The sequence below is a fragment of the Pelophylax lessonae genome, assembly GCF_965119305.1.
Source record: "Pelophylax lessonae genome assembly, chromosome: 3".
NCBI lineage: Eukaryota > Metazoa > Chordata > Amphibia > Anura > Ranidae > Pelophylax > Pelophylax lessonae.
The window spans coordinates 381,105,978-381,124,242 of NC_138770.1; the positions used below are offsets into that span (position 1 = coordinate 381,105,978).

The following is an 18,265-nucleotide window of genomic DNA, read 5'->3' on the forward strand; positions in this document are numbered from 1 at the left end:
GCTGCCAGTCAGTGCTCATCAGTGCCTAGATGAGCAGGCACTGATGGGCACTGACTGGCAGCACTATGGGCACTGATTGTGGGCACTGATGGGGGCACTGTGGGCATTGATGGTGGGCAGTTAGTGTGTTTAGTGTACCTTTGTTGTAATCAGGGCACTGGTGATCAGTGCCCTGATTACATTTTTCTTTGTCCCCCGACGGCTGATCGGCTCTCTCCTTCCTCACACTGCAGTCTCTGTGTGAGGAAGGAGCGCTGGCGATGAGAGATGATCTCATATGTTTACATATGAGATCATCTCTCATTGGACGGTCCGATCACGTGGTGAATGGCCGCTGTGATAGGCCATTCACCACGATCTGTGATCGGCTGTGTCCAAGGGACACAGCCGACACAGATTTTCCCTGATGCACGTTCGCGGGAGCGCGCGGGGAGCCTGTGTCTGGGAGGCCGTTTAAAGACGGCCTCCCGAAAATGTGAGTCCGCGCTGTAGCCGTACTTCGGCTACAGCGCGGATGTGAGGTAGTTAAAGCAGAACTAAAATCAAAAATATCTACCTCTGTTCTAACCCTCTGATTCCTGCACCCGCATTTTCTCCCCAGTTTCCTCTGGGTGCCGGTCTTTGGCTGTCTTGATTGGCCAGTGCGGGATGATGTCAAGATTGTGAACAGGCAGGAAAGTGTATTTTATTGAAAAAAAAATAAAAAATTGGGGGAGATTTACTAAAACTGGAGAGTGCAAAATCTGGTGCAGCTCAACAAAGAAACCAATCAGCTTCCAGGTTTCATTGTTAAAGCTTAAAGTGATTGTAAAGTCTCGTGTTTTTTTTTTAAAATAACAAACATGTCATACTTAACTCCTCTGTGCAGTGGTTTTGCACAGAGCAACCCGGAACCTCCTACTCTTGGGTCCCTCTTCTCTGCTCATGTCCCCTCCCTCCTGTCGAGTGCCCCCACAGCAAGCAGCTTGCTATGGGGGCACCGAAGAAAAGCTGCAGCTCCTTGTGTCCATTCAGATATGGAGCTGCCATCAGGCTCCGCTCTCTCTCTCTCTCCTGAATGGCTAACTGACTTTGATTGACAGAAGTGGGTGCCAATGGCACTGCTGCTGTGTCCCAGTCAATCAGGAGGGAGAATCCTGGACGGTCGAGGGACTGGTGGACATCGCTGGATAGAGAGGGGACTCAGGTAAGTATTAGGGGATGCTGAGGCATAGTATTGCCACCTCGTCCCTTTAAACCAGGACACAAAAATAATTACACAGGTTCTGTGGCTGATTAAGGTGGTAATTAAACTCAGTGCCTTATGTGTATTATATCAGCCACAGAACCTGTGTAATTAATATGTGTCCTGATTTAAAGGGATGAGGTGGCAACCCTACTGGGGCGGCTGCTGCACACAGAAGGCTTTTTATCTTAATGCATAGAATGCACCAAGATAAAAAATAAAGAAAAAACCTCTGCCTTTACAACGCCTTTAACTGAAGTAGCCCAAGTTAGAAGCTGATTGGCTATTATGCACAGCTGCACCAGATTCTGAGTGTTCTATTGGTTTTAAATTCCCCTCATTGAATGTCTCTTCCAACAGCTTCTGACATCTCACTGTAAAAGTCAAGGCCCCTTTTACATGGATATTGTGATCTGGGTCCTCCTGAAAAAATGACAGGCGGACCCGATTGGACCACCCATTGCTCTCTATGGAGGGGCCGACCACTGATACCCATCAACATCCAATTCAAGCCAAAAACAGACAGATGTGGATCCATTCTCCATCCGTCTAGCGGACCGGATGACAATTGGATGGAAAAGGAGAGGTGGTTCGTTTCCATTCCACCGCCCGATAGAAAACAGGGGGCTATGCAGAATGGACACGGATCTGTCATCCGCCTGCTTAGCAGGGCTCAGCGGACAGATCACTCGCTGAGTCGGGGGGATCCACTTGACGAAGTCCGCCCCATGTGAAAGGGGCCTTAAATTAACTTTAAAAATAAACAACTAGTATAGCAACCAGAAGTCTGTTTACATGTTGGTGCTGCCGCTGATGTAATCCTTACATCAGCAGCAGCGAAAGGACTGTTCATAAGCACACATACACTGCTGATACATAAATAAAACTGTTGATGTACCAGAAATATAGTATGCTCCTAACCTTCTGACATGACAACCTCTAAATTCCTAAGCACATGGTGTCAGCCCTGCCCACTTCATTTCTGATGGATTACAAAGAACACAGACCTCTCCCCATCTCAATAACCCATTCTTGGAAAAAGGCAGAGAACTCAGGAAGTTATCAACTCACAAGATTTCTGGCAAGGTCAACAAGTATGATTTGTACTTATTGAATAGATATAACAAAACACTTCCCATGGTGTACTTGGCAGACCAAAGGAGAGCAAATAAGTGCATTCATTGTTATGGCGTACATACACTTTAAATATCAGACTGGTTGCTATCATTTGTTACACTTACTAAAACATTAAAAAGGAAGTAAACATTCTCTTTTTACGTGTACCTACAGGTAAGCCTATAATAAGGCTTACCTGTAGGTACTGTGCACAGGGCCGGACTGGGAATAAAATTCAGCCCTGTAAATAATTTCATACCAGGCCCATAGGCATTATTATTCCGGCCCAACAGCATAACGTCATTATTTTCTTGTTCATAAAAGGGAAAGCCATGCATTGTAAAGCACATTTGAACGGTGTATTTTATATATAGATAAGGCAGCTATGTTCTGGCAATATATGCTACAGGATAGCAACACAGGACAGGTGGTCAGAGGCTGCTTATTGGATGGAACAGGAGACTTCTTAGGCTGTGCGGACATGGTACAGGAGATGTCAGAGGATGTGCTGACATGGTACAGGAGATGTCAGAGGCTGTGCGGACATGGTACAGGAGATGTCAGAGGATGTGCGGACATGGTACAGGAGATGTCAGAGGCTGTGCGGACATGGTACAGGAGATGTCAGAGGCTGTGCGGACATGGTACAGGAGATGTCAGAGGATGTGCGGACATGGTACAGGAGATGTCAGAGGCTGTGCGGACATGGTACAGGAGATGTCAGAGGATGTGCGGACATGGTACAAGAGATGTCAGAGGATGTGCGGACATGGTACAGGAGATGTCAGAGGCTGTGCGGACATGGTACAGGAGATGTCAGAGGCTGTGCGGACATGGTACAGGAGATGTCAGAGGCTGTGCGGACATGGTACAGGAGATATCAGAGGCTGTGCGGACATGGTACAGGAGATGTCAGAGGATGTGCGGACATGGTACAGGAGATGTCAGAGGCTGTGCGGACATGGTACAGGAGATGTCAGAGGATGTGCGGACATGGTACAAGAGATGTCAGAGGATGTGCGGACATGGTACAGAAGATGTCAGAGGCTGTGCGGACATGGTACAGGAGATGTCAGAGGCTGTGCGGACATGGTACAGGAGATGTCAGAGGCTGTGCGGACATGGTACAGGAGATATCAGAGGCTGTGTGGACATGGTACAGGAGGAGGTCAGAGGCTGTGCAGACATGGTACAGGAGAAGTCAGAGGCTGTGCGGACATGGTACAGGAGATGTCAGAGGATGTGCGGACATGGTACAAGAGATATCAAAGAGGATGTGCGGACATGGTACAAGAGATATCAAAGAGGATGTGCAGACATGGTACAGGAGATGTCAGAGGCTGTGCGGACATGGTACAGGAGATGTCAGAGGATGTGCAGACATGGTACAGGAGATGTCAGAGGCTGTGCGGACATGGTACAGGAGATGTCAGAGGCTGTGCGGACATGGTACAGGAGATGTCAGAGGCTGTGCGGACATGGTACAGGAGATGTCAGAGGCTGTGCGGACATGGTACAAGAGATGTCAGAGGATGTGCGGACATGGTACAGGAGATGTCTGAGGCTGTGCGGACATGGTACAGGAGATGTCTGAGGCTGTGCGGACATGGTACAGGAGGAGGTCAGAGGCTGTGCAGACATGGTACAGGAGGAGGTCAGAGGCTGTGCGGACATGGTACAGGAGATAACAGAGGCTGTGCGGACATGCTACAGGAGGATGTCAGAGGCTGTGCGGACAAGGCTTACCTGTAGGTACTGTGCACAGGGCCGGACTGGGAATAAAATTCAGCCCTGGAAATAATTTCATACCAACCCCATAGGCATTAATATTCTGGCCCAACAGCATAACGTCATTATTTTCTTGTTCATAAAAGGGAAAACCATGCATTGTAAAGCACATTTGAACGGTGTATTTTATATATAAATAAGACAGCTATGTTCTGGCAATATATGCTACAGGAAAGCAACACAGGACAGGTGGTCAGAGGCTGCTTATTGGATGGAACAGGAGACTTCTTAGGCTATGCAGACATGGTACAGGAGATGTCAGAGGGTGTGCGGACATGGTACAGGAGATGTCAGAGGATGTGCGGACATGGTACAGGAGATGTCAGAGGCTGTGCAGACATGGTACAGGAGATGTAATAGGATGTGCGGACATGGTACAGGAGATGTCAGAGGCTGTGCGGACATGGTACAGAAGATGTCAGAGGATATGCGGACATTGGTACAGGAGATGTCAGTGGCTGTGCGGACATGGTACAGGAGATGTCAGAGGCTGTGCGGACATGGTACAAGAGATGTCAGAGGATGTGCGGACATGGTACAGGAGATGTCAGAGACTGTGCGGACATGGTACAGGAGAGATGTCAGAGGCTGTGCGGACATGGTACAGGAGATGTCAGAGGATGTGCGGACATGGTACAAGAGATGTCAGAGGCTGTGCGGACATGGTACAAGAGATGTCAGAGGCTGTGCGAACATGGTACAGGAGATGTCAGAGGCTGTGCGGACATGGTACAGGAGATATCAGAGGCTGTGCGGACATGGTACAGGAGGAGGTCAGAGGCTGTGCGGACAAGGCTTACCTGTAGGTACTGTGCACAGGGCCGGACTGGGAAAAAAATTCAGCCCTGGAAAACCATGCATTGTAAAGCACATTTGAACGGTGTATTTTATATATAGATAAGACAGCTATGTTCTGGCAATATATGCTACAGGATAGCAACACAGGACAGGTGGTCAGAGGCTGCTTATTGGATGGAACAGGAGACTTCTTAGGCTGTGCGAACATGGTACAGGAGATGTCAGAGGATGTGCGGACATGGTACAAGAGATGTCAGAGGATGTGCGGACATGGTACAGGAGATGTCAGAGGCTGTGTGGACATGGTACAGGAGATGTCAGAGGCTGTGCGGACATGGTACAGGAGATTTCAGAGGCTGTGCAGACATGGTACAGGAGATGTCATAGGATGTGCGGACATGGTACAAGAGATGTCAGAGGATGTGCGGACATGGTACAGGAGATGTCAGAGGCTGTGCGGACATGGTACAGGAGATGTCAGAGGCTGTGCGGACATGGTACAGGAGATGTCAGAGGCTGTGCGGACATGGTACAAGAGATGTCAGAGGATGTGCGGACATGGTACAGGAGATGTCAGAGACTGTGCGGACATGGTACAGGAGATGTTAGAGGCTGTGCGGACATGGTGCAGGAGATGTAAAGCGCTGTGCGGGCATGGTACAGGAGATGTAAGGCGCTGTGCGGGCATGGTACAGGAGATGTCAGGCGCTGTGCGGGCATGGTACAGGAGATGTCAGGCACTGTGCGCCATTGGTACAGGAGATGTCAGGCGCTGCGCGGGCATGGTACAGGAGATGTCAGAGGCTGTGTGGACATGGTACAGGAGATGTCAGAGGCTGTGCGGACATGGTACAGGAGATGTCAGAGGCTGTGCGGACATGGTACAAGAGATGTCAGAGGATGTGCAGACATGGTACAGGAGATGTCAGAGACTGTGCGGACATTGTACAGGAGAGATGTCAGAGGCTGTGCGGACATGGTACAGGAGATGTCAGAGGATGTGCGGACATGGTACAAGAGATGTCAGAGGCTGTGCGGACATGGTACAGGAGATGTCAGAGGCTGTGTGAACATGGTACAGGAGATGTCAGAGGCTGTGCGGACATGGTACAGGAGATATCAGAGGCTGTGCGGACATGGTACAGGAGGAGGTCAGAGGCTGTGCAGACAAGGCTTACCTGTAGGTACTGTGCACAGGGCCGGACTGGGAAAAAAATTCAGCCCTGGAAAACCATGCATTGTAAAGCACATTTGAACGGTGTATTTTATATATAGATAAGACAGCTATGTTCTGGCAATATATGCTACAGGATAGCAACACAGGACAGGTGGTCAGAGGCTGCTTATTGGATGGAACAGGAGACTTCTTAGGCTGTGCAAACATGGTACAGGAGATGTCAGAGGATGTGCGGACATGGTACAAGAGATGTCAGAGGATGTGCGGACATGGTACAGGAGATGTCAGAGGCTGTGTGGACATGGTACAGGAGATGTCAGAGGCTGTGCGGACATGGTACAGGAGATTTCAGAGGCTGTGCAGACATGGTACAGGAGATGTCATAGGATGTGCAGACATGGTACAAGAGATGTCAGAGGATGTGCGGATATGGTACAGGAGATGTCAGAGGCTGTGTGGACATGGTACAGGAGATGTTAGAGGCTGTGCGGACATGGTGCAGGAGATGTAAGGTGCTGTGCGGGCATGGTACAGGAGATGTCAGGCGCTGTGCGGGCATGGTACAGGAGATGTCAGGCGCTGTGCGGGCATGGTACAGGAGATGTCAGGCACTGTGTGGCATTGGTACAGGAGATGTCAGGCGCTGCGCGGGCATGGTACAGGAGATGTCAGGCACTGTGCGGGCATGGTACAGGAGATGTCAGGCACTGTGCGGGCATGGTACAGGAGATGTCAGGCGCTGTGCGGGCATGGTAAAGGATAGCAACACAGGACAGGTGGTCAGAGGCTGCATATTGAAAAGAACAGGAGAGCAACACAGGACAGGTGGTCAGAGGCTTTGCATTGGATGGGACAGGAGAGCAAAACATGACAGGTGGTCAGAGGCTGAGCAATAAATGGTAGAGGACAGAAATAGGGCAGGTGATCACTGACCAGAGGCTGCAGAGGGTGGAGGGGACCAGTCCTATTGCCAGGGCCGGCCAGGGCGCACCACCATGGAGTGGAGTGGAGATACATTTAAAAATGGCGCCGCCCGGCACCATTACGTCACCGGAACTGTGCATGCGCTGTATGGCCGATGATGCCGTACGGGCTTTCCCTCATGCGCAGTTGCCGCATCAGCCGGGCCGGAAGACATTTTCTTTACGGGCGCTGCTGCCCTCAAAGCGGCCCCAGGACAGGCAAACTTGCCGGCCTACCGGGAAATTTCCCGGTATCCTGGTAGGCCAGTCCGGCCCTGACTGTGCATATCTCCTAAACATGCGGACACCACTGAGACAGCTTTGTTCTAAGGTAAGTATTTCATAATGAGCTAGTATGCGATGCAATGTCTCCCAAAGCCTCTGCACTGAGAAGTGAGCGATGGAACACCGCTGATCGCTCGGTTCTGACAGCTCCCCGAGCAGAGAGCTGCTGACTGTCAGTCACAGCTCTCCACTCTGCCTTCTCCTCGTTCACTGGAGTGCTGGGCTGTGGAGGGGCGGGGAGCGGCCGGCTCAGGCTCTCAGCGGCTCGCTGAGAGGCTGAGCCAGGTGACGGTTGAGACACCTGGCAGATCCTGACTTCCATTCTCATGACGAAGCGGTGCCTGGACGGACTTCTGTGACGTCACCAGAGAGCGGACTTCAGCCCGCTCTCTACTGAAAACGGGTAACAGGAGTGCAAAACGAATTACACTCCTGTGATCCATAGGATATGTACAGCCAAATGGGCTTTGGTTGAACATCTCCTTTGAAGCTAATGTTACTTTAATGTCCGTATACAGTAAGTCCACTACATACGAACATTTGCAAACTTTCAAAGATGCAAACATGTGTTTGCAAGACCAATCCTGCAAAGCTGGGTACACGCTTAGTTTTTTTTTGTTCAACCCAGCAGGCTGAACAAAAAAAGAATGGCAGATCGCCGTACTAACACAAGCAATGTTGGTGCAGCGATCTCCCCTGCTGTGCCTTTGTGTTATGACAGGGAGGGCTCCCCCCCCACCAGAACACACTGATCAGTTTTGTCTGCAAGCGCTGATCTGTGCTTGACTTTTGACCAGGTTAAACTTACAAATGAGCTCCCAGAACAGAACTTGCTGTATAGTGACCCCCAGTATACATTAACATACAATATACAGTGGGGACGGAAAGTATTCAGACCCCCTTAAATTTTTCACTCTTTGTTATATTGCAGCCATTTTCTAAAATCATTTAAGTTCATTCTTCTTCCTCATGAATGTACACATAGCACCCCATACTGACACAAAAACACAGAATTGTTGACATTGTTGCAGATTAATTAAAAAAGAAAAACTGAAATATCACATGGTCCTAAGTATTCAGACCCTTTGCTCAGTATTTAGTAGAAGCCCCCTTTTGATATAATACAGCCAGGAGTCTTTTTGGGAAAGATGCTACAAGTCTTTCACACCTGGATTTGGGGATCCTCTGCCATTCCTCCTTGCAGATCCTCTCCAGTTCTGTCAGGTTGGATGGTAAACGTTGGTGGACAGCCATTTTTAGGTCTCTCCAGAGATGCTCAATTGGGTTTAAGTCAGGGCTCTGGCTGGGCCATTCAAGAACAGTCACGGAGTTGTTGTGAAGCCACTCCTTCGTTATTTTAGCTGTGTGCTTAGGGTCATTGTCTTGTTGGCAGGTAAACCTTCGGCCCAGTCTGAGGTCCAGAGCACTCTGGAGAAGGTTTTTGTCCAGGATATCCCTGTACTTGGCCGCATTCATCTTTCCCTCGATTGCAACCAGTCGTCCTGTCCCTGCAGCTGAAAAACACCCCCACAGCATGATGCTGCCACCACCATGCTTCACTGTTGGGACTGTATTGGACAGGTGATGAGCAGTGCCTGGTTTTCTCCACACATACCGCTTAGAATTAAGGCCAAAAAGTTCTATTTTGGTCTCATCAGACCAGAGAATCTTATTTCTTACCATCTTGGAGTCCTTCAGGTGTTTTTTTAGCAAACTCCATGCGGGCTTTCATGTGTCTTACACTGAGGAGAGGCTTCCGTCGGGCCACTCTGCCATAAAGCCCCGACTGGTGGAGGGCTGCAGTGATGGTTGACTTTCTACAACTTTCTCCCATCTCCTGACTGCATCTCTGGAGCTCAGCCACAGTGATCTTTGGGTTCTTCTTTACCTCTCTCACCAAGGCTCTTCTCCCCCGATAGCTCAGTTTGGCCGGACGGCCAGCTCTAGGAAGGGTTCTGGTCGTCCCAAACGTCTTTTATTTGGGGATTATGGAGGCCACTGTGCTCTTAGGAACCTTAAGTGCAGCAGAAATCTTTTTGTAACCTTGGCCAGATCTCTGCCTTGCCACAATTCTGTCTCTGAGCTCTTCAGGCAGTTCCTTTGACCTCATGATTCTCATTTGCTCTGACATGCATTGTGATCTGGAAGGTCTTATATAGACAGGTGTGTGGCTTTCCTAATCAAGTCCAATCAGTATAATCAAACACAGCTGGACTCAAATGAAGATGTAGAACCATCTCAAGGATGATCAGAAGAAATGGAAAGCACCTGAGTTAAATATATGAGTGTCACAGCAAAGGGTCTGAATACTTAGGACCATGTGATATTTCAGTTTTTCTTTTTTAATAAATCTGCAACAATGTCAACAATTCTGTGTTTTTCTGTCAGTATGGGGTGCTATGTGTACATTCATGAGGAAGAAGAATGAACTTAAATGATTTTAGAAAATGGCTGCAATATAACAGAGTGAAAAATTTAAGGGGGTCTGAATACTTTCCGTACCCACTGTAAACAGGCTTGCTGTTATATTCTCATGTAATATACAGTATATATATACATAAATTACAGTATCTCACAAAAGTTCTTTTTTTCAGATCCTCAGAGAGTTATTTGCCATGAGGTGCCATGTTGAACTTCCAGTGACCAGTATTAGAGAGTGAGAGCGATAACGCCGAATTTACCACACCTTCTCCCCATTAACACCTGAGACCTTGTAACGAGTCACATGACACCGGGGAGGGAAAATGGCTAATTGGGCCAATTCGGACATTTTCACTTAGGGGTGTACTCACTTTTGTTCCCAGCGGTTTAGACAATAATGGCTGTGTGTTGACTTATTTTGAGGGGACAGCAAATTTACACTGTAAGCCTCCATGTACACGGGACGCTGGAAATGGCCGTTTAGGAGCAGTTGGGCGTTTTTTTCAGAAGCCCCTGAACCCACCTACATTTTATCTTATCTGTCCATGTACACCAGGTCGTTTACAGTCATTTGCAGGCAGTTGCATTCAGGGACTGTTTTTAGAACGCAATTATTTGCGTTCGAACGTGTGTTTCCCGGCGTTTCAAACGCACAAACGCGTCCGAACGCGTCCAAACGCGATGACCCGCGTTTAGCGTTCGCGTTTTTCCATTTTAAAGGGGAATAATTTTTTGGACCTCTAGGAACGCTTCTAAACGCAAACGCCCGCAAACGCCGCTAAACGCCCGCTAAACGCGGGTACAAACGCGACCGAACGGACATTTCAAACGTCCTAAAAATTCCAGCATTCAAAGGGACTTTTAACAACGTCCCGTGTACATGGAGCCTTATACAAGCTGTACACTCACTACTTTACATTGTAGCAAAGTGTCATTTCTTCAGTGTTGTCACATGAAAAGATATAATAAAATATTTACAAAAATGTGAGGGGTGTACTCACTTTTGTGAGATACTGTGTGTGTATATATATATATATATATATATATATATATATATATATATATATATATCAATATTGAGTTGGCACACCTTTTGCTGCTATAACAGCTTCAACTCTTCTGGGAAGGCTGTCCACAAGGTTTAGGAGTGTGTCTATGGGAATGTTTGACCATTCTTCCAGAAGCCCATTTCTGAGGTCAGGGACTGATGTTGGATGAGAAGACCTGGCTCGCAGTCTCCGCTCTTATTCTTCCCAAAGATGTTCTATTGGGTTGAGGTCAGGACTCTGTGCAGACCAGTCAAGTTCCTCCACCCCAAATTCGCTCACCCATTCATTATGGGCCTTGCTTTGTGCACTGGTGTGCAGTAATGTTGGAACAGGAAGGGGCCATCCCCAAACTGTTCCCACAAAGTTAGGAGCATGAAATTGTCCAAAATGTCTTGGTATGCTGCTGCCCTAAAATTTCCCTTTATTGGAACTAAGGGGCCAAGCCCAACCCCTGAAAAACAACCCACTCCATAATTCCCCCTCCACCAAATGATTTGGACCAGTGCACAAAGCAAGGTCTATAAAGACATGGATGAGTGAGTTTGGGGTGGAGGAACTTGACAGGCTTGACCTCAAACCGATAGAACACCTTTGGGATGAATTAGAGTGGAGACTGTGAGCCAGGCCTTCTTGTCCAACATCAGTCTCTGACCTCACAAATGCGCTTCTGGAAGAATGGTCAAACATTCCCATAGACACACTATTAAACCCTGTGGACAGCCTTCCCAGAAGAGTTGAAGCTGCTTTAGCTGCAAAGGGTGGGCCAATTCAATATTGAACCCTACAGACTAAGACTGGGATGCCATTAAAGTTCATATGCGTGTAAACATAACTCCCAACTTTTTGAGATGGGAACGAGAGCCACCTATTAGCAAAAGTATGTAGGCATAGGACACACCCCTTGTCACGCCCCCTTAAAAGAGAATTCTACAAAAAAAATGATTAGTTAAACCTACAAATGACTCTGTTTACCACTACTATTCCTTTATATTAGCTTTTAAAATTTGCAAATGCAGCAATTTAGAAATTGGATGATAGGTTTAGCACTGGGAAACACTTTCTAAAATATAAAAAGTGCATTTTCAATACAACTATATAGATCGGACCAAAATGAGGGAGAAATGAGGAGGAAAGAAGGACAGAGGGACATTGCTCCAAATCAGGGACAGTCCCTCTAAATCATGGACAATTGGTAGCTCTGGTGTACAGGTGCAGGCGTCCCATAACATTTGGCAATATAGTGTGTACTGTACATATAAATATATAGCTAAAAAAATAAAGGAACACTTTTTAATCAGAGTATAGCATCAAGTCAATTAAACTCCTGGGATATTGATCTTGTCAGTAAAGTAGCAGAGGGGGTTGTTAATCAGTTTCAGCTGCTTTGGTGTTAATGAAACTGACAACAGGTGAACTGGATGGGCAAAAGTGAGACGACCCCCATAACAGGAATGGTTTTACAGGTGGAGGCCACTAACATTTTTTTTTCCTACTCATCTTTTCTGACTGTTTTTCACTAGTTTTACATTTGGCTAGGGTCAGTGTCACTACTGGTAGCATGAGGCGATATCTGGACCCTATAGAAGTGGCACAGGCAGTCCAACTCCTCCAGAATGGCATATCAATATGTGCCATTGCCAGACGGTTTGGTGTGTCTCCCAGCACAGTCTCAAGAGCATGGAGGATATTCCAGGAGACAGGCAGTTACACTAGGAGAGCTGGAGAGGGCTGTAGAAGATCCTTAACCCATCAGCAGGATCGGTATCTGCTCCTCTGTGCAAGGAGGAACAGGGTGAGCACTGCCAGAACCCTACAAAATGACCTCTAGAAGGCCACTGGTGTGAGTGTCTCTGACCAAACAATCAGAAACAGACTTCACGAGGGTGGTCTGAGGGCACAACGTCCTCTAGTGGGCCTTGTGCTCACTGCCAGGCACCGTGGAGCTCGATTGGCATTTGCCATTGAACATTAGAATAGGCAGGTCCGCCAATCCCGCCCTGTGCTTTTCACAGATGAGAGCAGGTTCACCCTGAGTACATGTGACAGACGTGAAAGTCTTGAGAAGGCATGGAGAAGGTTATGCTGCCTTTAACATCGTTCCGCAAGACCAGTTTGGTGGTGGGTCAGCGATGGTTTGGGGAAGCTAATCCATGGAGGGACGCACAGACCTCTGCAACCCAATTGTCATTAGATATCGGGATGAAATCCTTGGACCCATTGTCAGACCCTACGCTGGTGCAGTGGGTCCTGGATTCCTCCTGGTGCATGACAATGCCCGGCCTCATGTGGCAAGAGCATGCAGCCAGTTCCTGAAAGGTTGTAGGAATTATAACTACTAAATGGCCCCCACGCTCGCCTGACCTAAATCCAATTGAACACCTATAGGACATTATATTTCAGTCCATCCGATGCCACCAGGTTGCACCTCAGTCTGTTCAGGAGCTCAGTGATGCCCTGGTCCAGATCTGGGAGGAAGTATCCAAGGACACCATCCATGGTCTCATTAGGAGCATGCTCAGATGTGGTCAGGCATGCATACAAGCATGTGGGGGCCATACAAACTAATGAGTACCATTTTGAGTTGCTGCAATAAAATTTCAGCAAAATGCACAAGCCTACTGCATCATTTTTTCACTTTGATTTTCAGAGTGTCTTTGAATTCAGCCCTCTGTAGGTCAATAATTTTCATTTCCATCAAATGATGTAGCATCCTTTCCTTCCTAACCCATTACCCAGTCCATATCAGTATAGATATCTAGCATGAGACTTTTCCCCCATTGAGATCTGATGTGTTTTCAAAGTGTTCATTCAATTTGTTTGAGCAGTATATATATATATATATATATATATATATATATATATATATATATATATATATATATAGTGCTGCATATGTATTTATAGCCTATTCTATTGTTTGAATAATGTATATTTATGCCCGTCTGCTCACCAGAAGGCCAATTGCCTGTCTATTACAGTAAACAGGCCTGTTTAGGCATTGTCCATGCTGGGAAACGGTGATGGAGCTACATGTTGAAGCCAATGTCAAAGGCTATGTTTGAGAAGATTTGGCAGGCCATACAAGAGTATTACTGAGCAGCAAACGTCCAGATTAGTACAGCATAGCACAAGCTGCTTTCTCCATCCGCCTCAGTCTCAGATCTATTAATTAGTGAGGTCCCCACCTATTATTGTTTACAGCGAAAGATAACATTACGGTAAGTGAATTACCTGTCGGAGGATGCAATTGAATCTATAAGATCTTGATTTTTAAACAAAGTAAAACACTGAATTTATAAGATCTTGATTATTAAACAAAGTAAAACACTGAATTTATAAGATCTTGATTTTTAAACAAAGTAAAACACTGAATTTATAAGATCTTGATTATTAAACAAAGTAAAACACAACAAATAAGACCAATACTGATATTTCCCATCCCCTTTTGTCCTGAACAAAAACAAAGGTTTATTCCTATAGTTTACAGGAAAGATTATATTTCTGGCCCATCACAGATCTGCAGATCTTGGTTTCCCTTTTATCTGATCCTAAGGGATTATGAAAAAGCATGAGAGGGGTGCAGAATGTTAACAAGGCTTGTCCAGTAAACACACTGATGGTGATAGAACTATGTATATGAAATCCACCTCTGATTGGGGGTCTAGTATTGGTAAGAGGCTGTCAATGTCAAATCAGCAGTCCATGTCAAATCCATCCTATGCAGCTGTCAGTGTGCTCTGATCTGTCATATTTGTAACATTAGGGATCCCCCCAAATCAGAACAGTCAGCAGGGTCTGTCCCCCCCTTTCCCCAGGCATGTCCTCACCTGATTGCCAGCAGCTCATGTAGTAGGTATGCAGCAGCAGCCAGCAGGGCCCCCCCAGTCAGATAGAGGGTTTTCTTCCACCAGGAATCCGATCCCAGCCCTGACATAACGCCAGTGTAATCCTGCACAGGGAAAGCGATGATGTCCCCATAAAAGGAGTAGTTGTCCTCTGATCCTGCACACCAGCACAGGGAGAGGGTCTGATTCCTGCTCAGATCAACCACACAAGACCTGGAGGAGACTAGAGCAACACCCCAGTGCATGCTGTGTGCACTCTCCTCTGCAGCCTAGGAGATGCATGAAAAGAACAAGGGGAAGGCTGGAAGGATGGAAGGCTACATTCAGCCTCTGAAAACAAGGAGCCCGGAGAGGCAATGTGATGATGATGATCACTAGCAGGGAGGAGGCAGAACAAGCATCATATGGGGATGCCACTCCTACACCTCCTCTCTGCTGCCTGATCTTCCCTTCCTCTTTGTGCTCTGCTGATGTCATACTCCATCCTCACTGGGAGAGGAAACTAAGCTTTGTATTTATACATTCATTTCCAGACAGGGTTACCAGGAAATCATTGCCAGTGAAATGGAGTGAGCATTCAAAACAAGGAAAAAATCTGATCCCTTTGCTGTTGAATCATAATAAAAAAAAAAAGATTCTTCCTATCTACTTTTTGTTTATAAGGCTCCATTCACATGGCCGTTAAAAAAAAAAAAAAAAAAACGCATATAAAAGTGATTATTGATTCCAGATCTGAACGCAGCTGCATTATGTTCAATGGAGCCATTCACACAGGTGCGTAAACAAAAGTGATTTTTATTTCCAGATCTGAATGAAGCTGCGTTATGTTCAATGGAGCCGTTCACACGGGGGCGTAAACATGAGCTGCTTTCGCATGAGTCCAAAAATCTGCCTCAAAGAACATGCACTTTACACTTGTACATGTATAATTTCATTCATATGTGTTTGTAAGCCTGTAAGGGTTTAAGTCTAAACAAAGGGGAAAAATTAATTATCATAAAAAAATAATTATGTACGCATACGCGTCTTTACGCTTTTAAAAGCATCTATACCAGGGATCTCCAAACTACGGTCCTCCAGCTGTTGTGGAACTACATGTCCCATGAGGCATTGTAAAACCCTGACACTCACAGATATGACTAGGCATGATTGGAATTGTAGTTCCTGAACAACTGGAGGGCCAAAGTTTGGAGACTCCTGATCTATACGCAAGAATTTTACTGATCATTCTGAAGGAGCTTTTCTTCTAGAAAACATGTACATATAATAACATCAGTACATTTTTTACAACTGTGTGAATAAGGCCTTACAGGTATTTATATAGCTCTAACAATTCACACAGCGCTTACATGCCCTGCTACCAAGGAGCTTAAAATGTAAGATCACATGCCAACATACTGTGCACAAAACTAGGGCCAATTTGGACCAGTACGTAAGGTGTGGGGGGATAGGGTGGTACTCATGTTCTCCATGTTTCCCTCCTCCCCTGCGCCAAGCAAGGGTCACATGAGAAGCCTACAATGGAGTGGGCTCTTCTGGGCTACGCTAGGCACTTTGTACAGAATCACTGCCGTACCCATTGAGTACCTTTACTTGAGCCATGCTCATGGCCTGGAAAGATAACTAAACATGAAGGAACTCTAGTAAATTCTCTTGATGTACTCTTCATCACTAACGTCACTTGTGCATTCATAAGGGACACACAGAGTGCTCTCTACCTGTCCAGCATCCAGCGTATTAATGCTACCTGTCTACCTGTCCAGCATATTAATGCTACCTTACTTCCAATAACAGTATGGGGTCCCACTGAGCACCTAGCATGGGCTGCATGCATGCACTTCACTTAACTCTTCGTCTCCTGTAATTGTGTGCAGGATGAGGGCCTCAGCAGTGCATATCTGCTCCCGTTGCTATGGGTGACAGATTACAGCCGAAGGAGTGTCGACAACATCTCCCTTACTGCGAAAAGCTATCCCATCTGTCACATGTACACACTTAACTACAGGCTGCTGGAGAAACCTTTGTTGCCCTACTGTATCTTCTCTCAGAACTCTTGTACCATTATCTTCATACCCCAATGTGCTTAGCGACCCGAACTGTAGCTATGTGTGCCGATTACCTGCATTACACCCTTTTAGAAACTTCAGACCTGCCAGAGGCAAAGTTTCAAAAGATTTACTTAAATAATTTAGCATGATGACATTCACAGGTAACAGTTCAACAGAAAGTGCAGCCTTTTCCCTACGTTCCTAATCCCTATCCCTAACTACAGGCTTGTGGCTGCCCCAGCATACCCGCATAGGAAAGAGTCCATTCTTGGAAAGTCTATGGCTGGTGTGTTCAAGAGGGACCATGAGCCCCAGCAATCTTCCTGGGTAGTGGGAACTCTTCAGCACATCACTGGATTTCCAGACTCCAACAGAGACAACAAAAACCCCCTAGGTCCCCCTGGCGCTCAAATCCCCTTGTTCCTTCTATATCACATGGAAACAGTTGGTTGTTCCCAATAAAGCCTTCCAAAAGAAAACCTGGGAACATAATTAACTCTCAACTTCCTGGCTGCGGCAGCGTTAACTATACCTGCCTACAAACATTCTTTAACATTTCTTAAACGTCTTTAGAGTGTGGAACCAATGCACCCACAGGAAAACCACACAAGCACAGGGAGAACATGAAAACTCTAAATAGGGTCCTGACCGGGACTGAAACTGGGGAGTAGAGCTAACCACTAAGCCACTTTGCTGTCCATATGTATTAGCTAAATGGGTAGGTACATGCACTGAAACTGGAATTTCCATTTTTGCATATATCCATTCAGTTGTATCTGATGTTCAGCAACTCTTTGCTCCATCATTCTGAGCACTGTATCTTATATACTTGAATTGTTGTAGGTCACTAGGGTCTTTTTTCAACTCCCCAATTGCTCAAGTTAGGACCAGTATGCAGAATTTGATAACACATACGGCTGCAAGAAAAAGTATGTGACAATCACAGTATGCTTAAACTAATAACACACAAAGAATGAAATGTTCCCATGTTTTTATTGAACACACCATGTAAACATTCACAGTGCAGGTGGAAAAAGTATGTGAACCCCTAGACTAATGACATCTCCAAGAGCTAATTGGAGTGAGATGTCAGCCAACTGGAGTCCAATCAATGAGATGAGATTGGAGGTGTTGGTTACAGCTGCCCTGCCCTATAAAAAAAACACACCAGTTCTGGGTTTGCTTTTCACAAGAAGCATTGCCTGATGTGAATGATGCCTCTCAGAAGACCTACGATTAAGAATCTGGAAAGGGTTATAAAAGTATCTCCAAAAGCCTTGCTGTTTATCAGTCCACGGTAAGACAAATTGTCTATTAATGGAGAAAGTTCAGCACTGCTGCTACTCTCCTTAGGTGTGGCCGTCCTATAAAGATGACTGCAAGAGAACAGCGCAGACTGCTCAATGAGGTGAAGAAGAATCCTAGAGTGTCAGCTAAAGACTTAGAAAAGTCACTGGCAAATGCTAACATCCCTGTTAGCGAATCTACAATATGTAAAACACTAAACAAGAATGGACTTCATGGGAGGATACCACAGAGGAAGCCACTGCT

At 46.4% G+C, this 18,265-nt stretch overlaps 1 protein-coding gene across 1 annotated transcript in view; it reads right to left on the reverse strand.

The window, feature by feature from the left end:
• The window catches only part of FAXC (failed axon connections homolog, metaxin like GST domain containing), a 62,440-nt gene extending 47,374 nt beyond the window's left edge, over positions 1-15,066 (reverse strand). Inside the window, exon 1 of the mRNA XM_082250247.1 lies at positions 14,649-15,066. Within this exon, the coding sequence (XP_082106373.1) occupies positions 14,649-14,911 (263 nt within the window). The 5' untranslated portion in view covers positions 14,912-15,066. The remainder of the gene's footprint in view (positions 1-14,648) is intronic.
• Between the last annotated feature and the right edge of the window lie 3,199 nt (positions 15,067-18,265).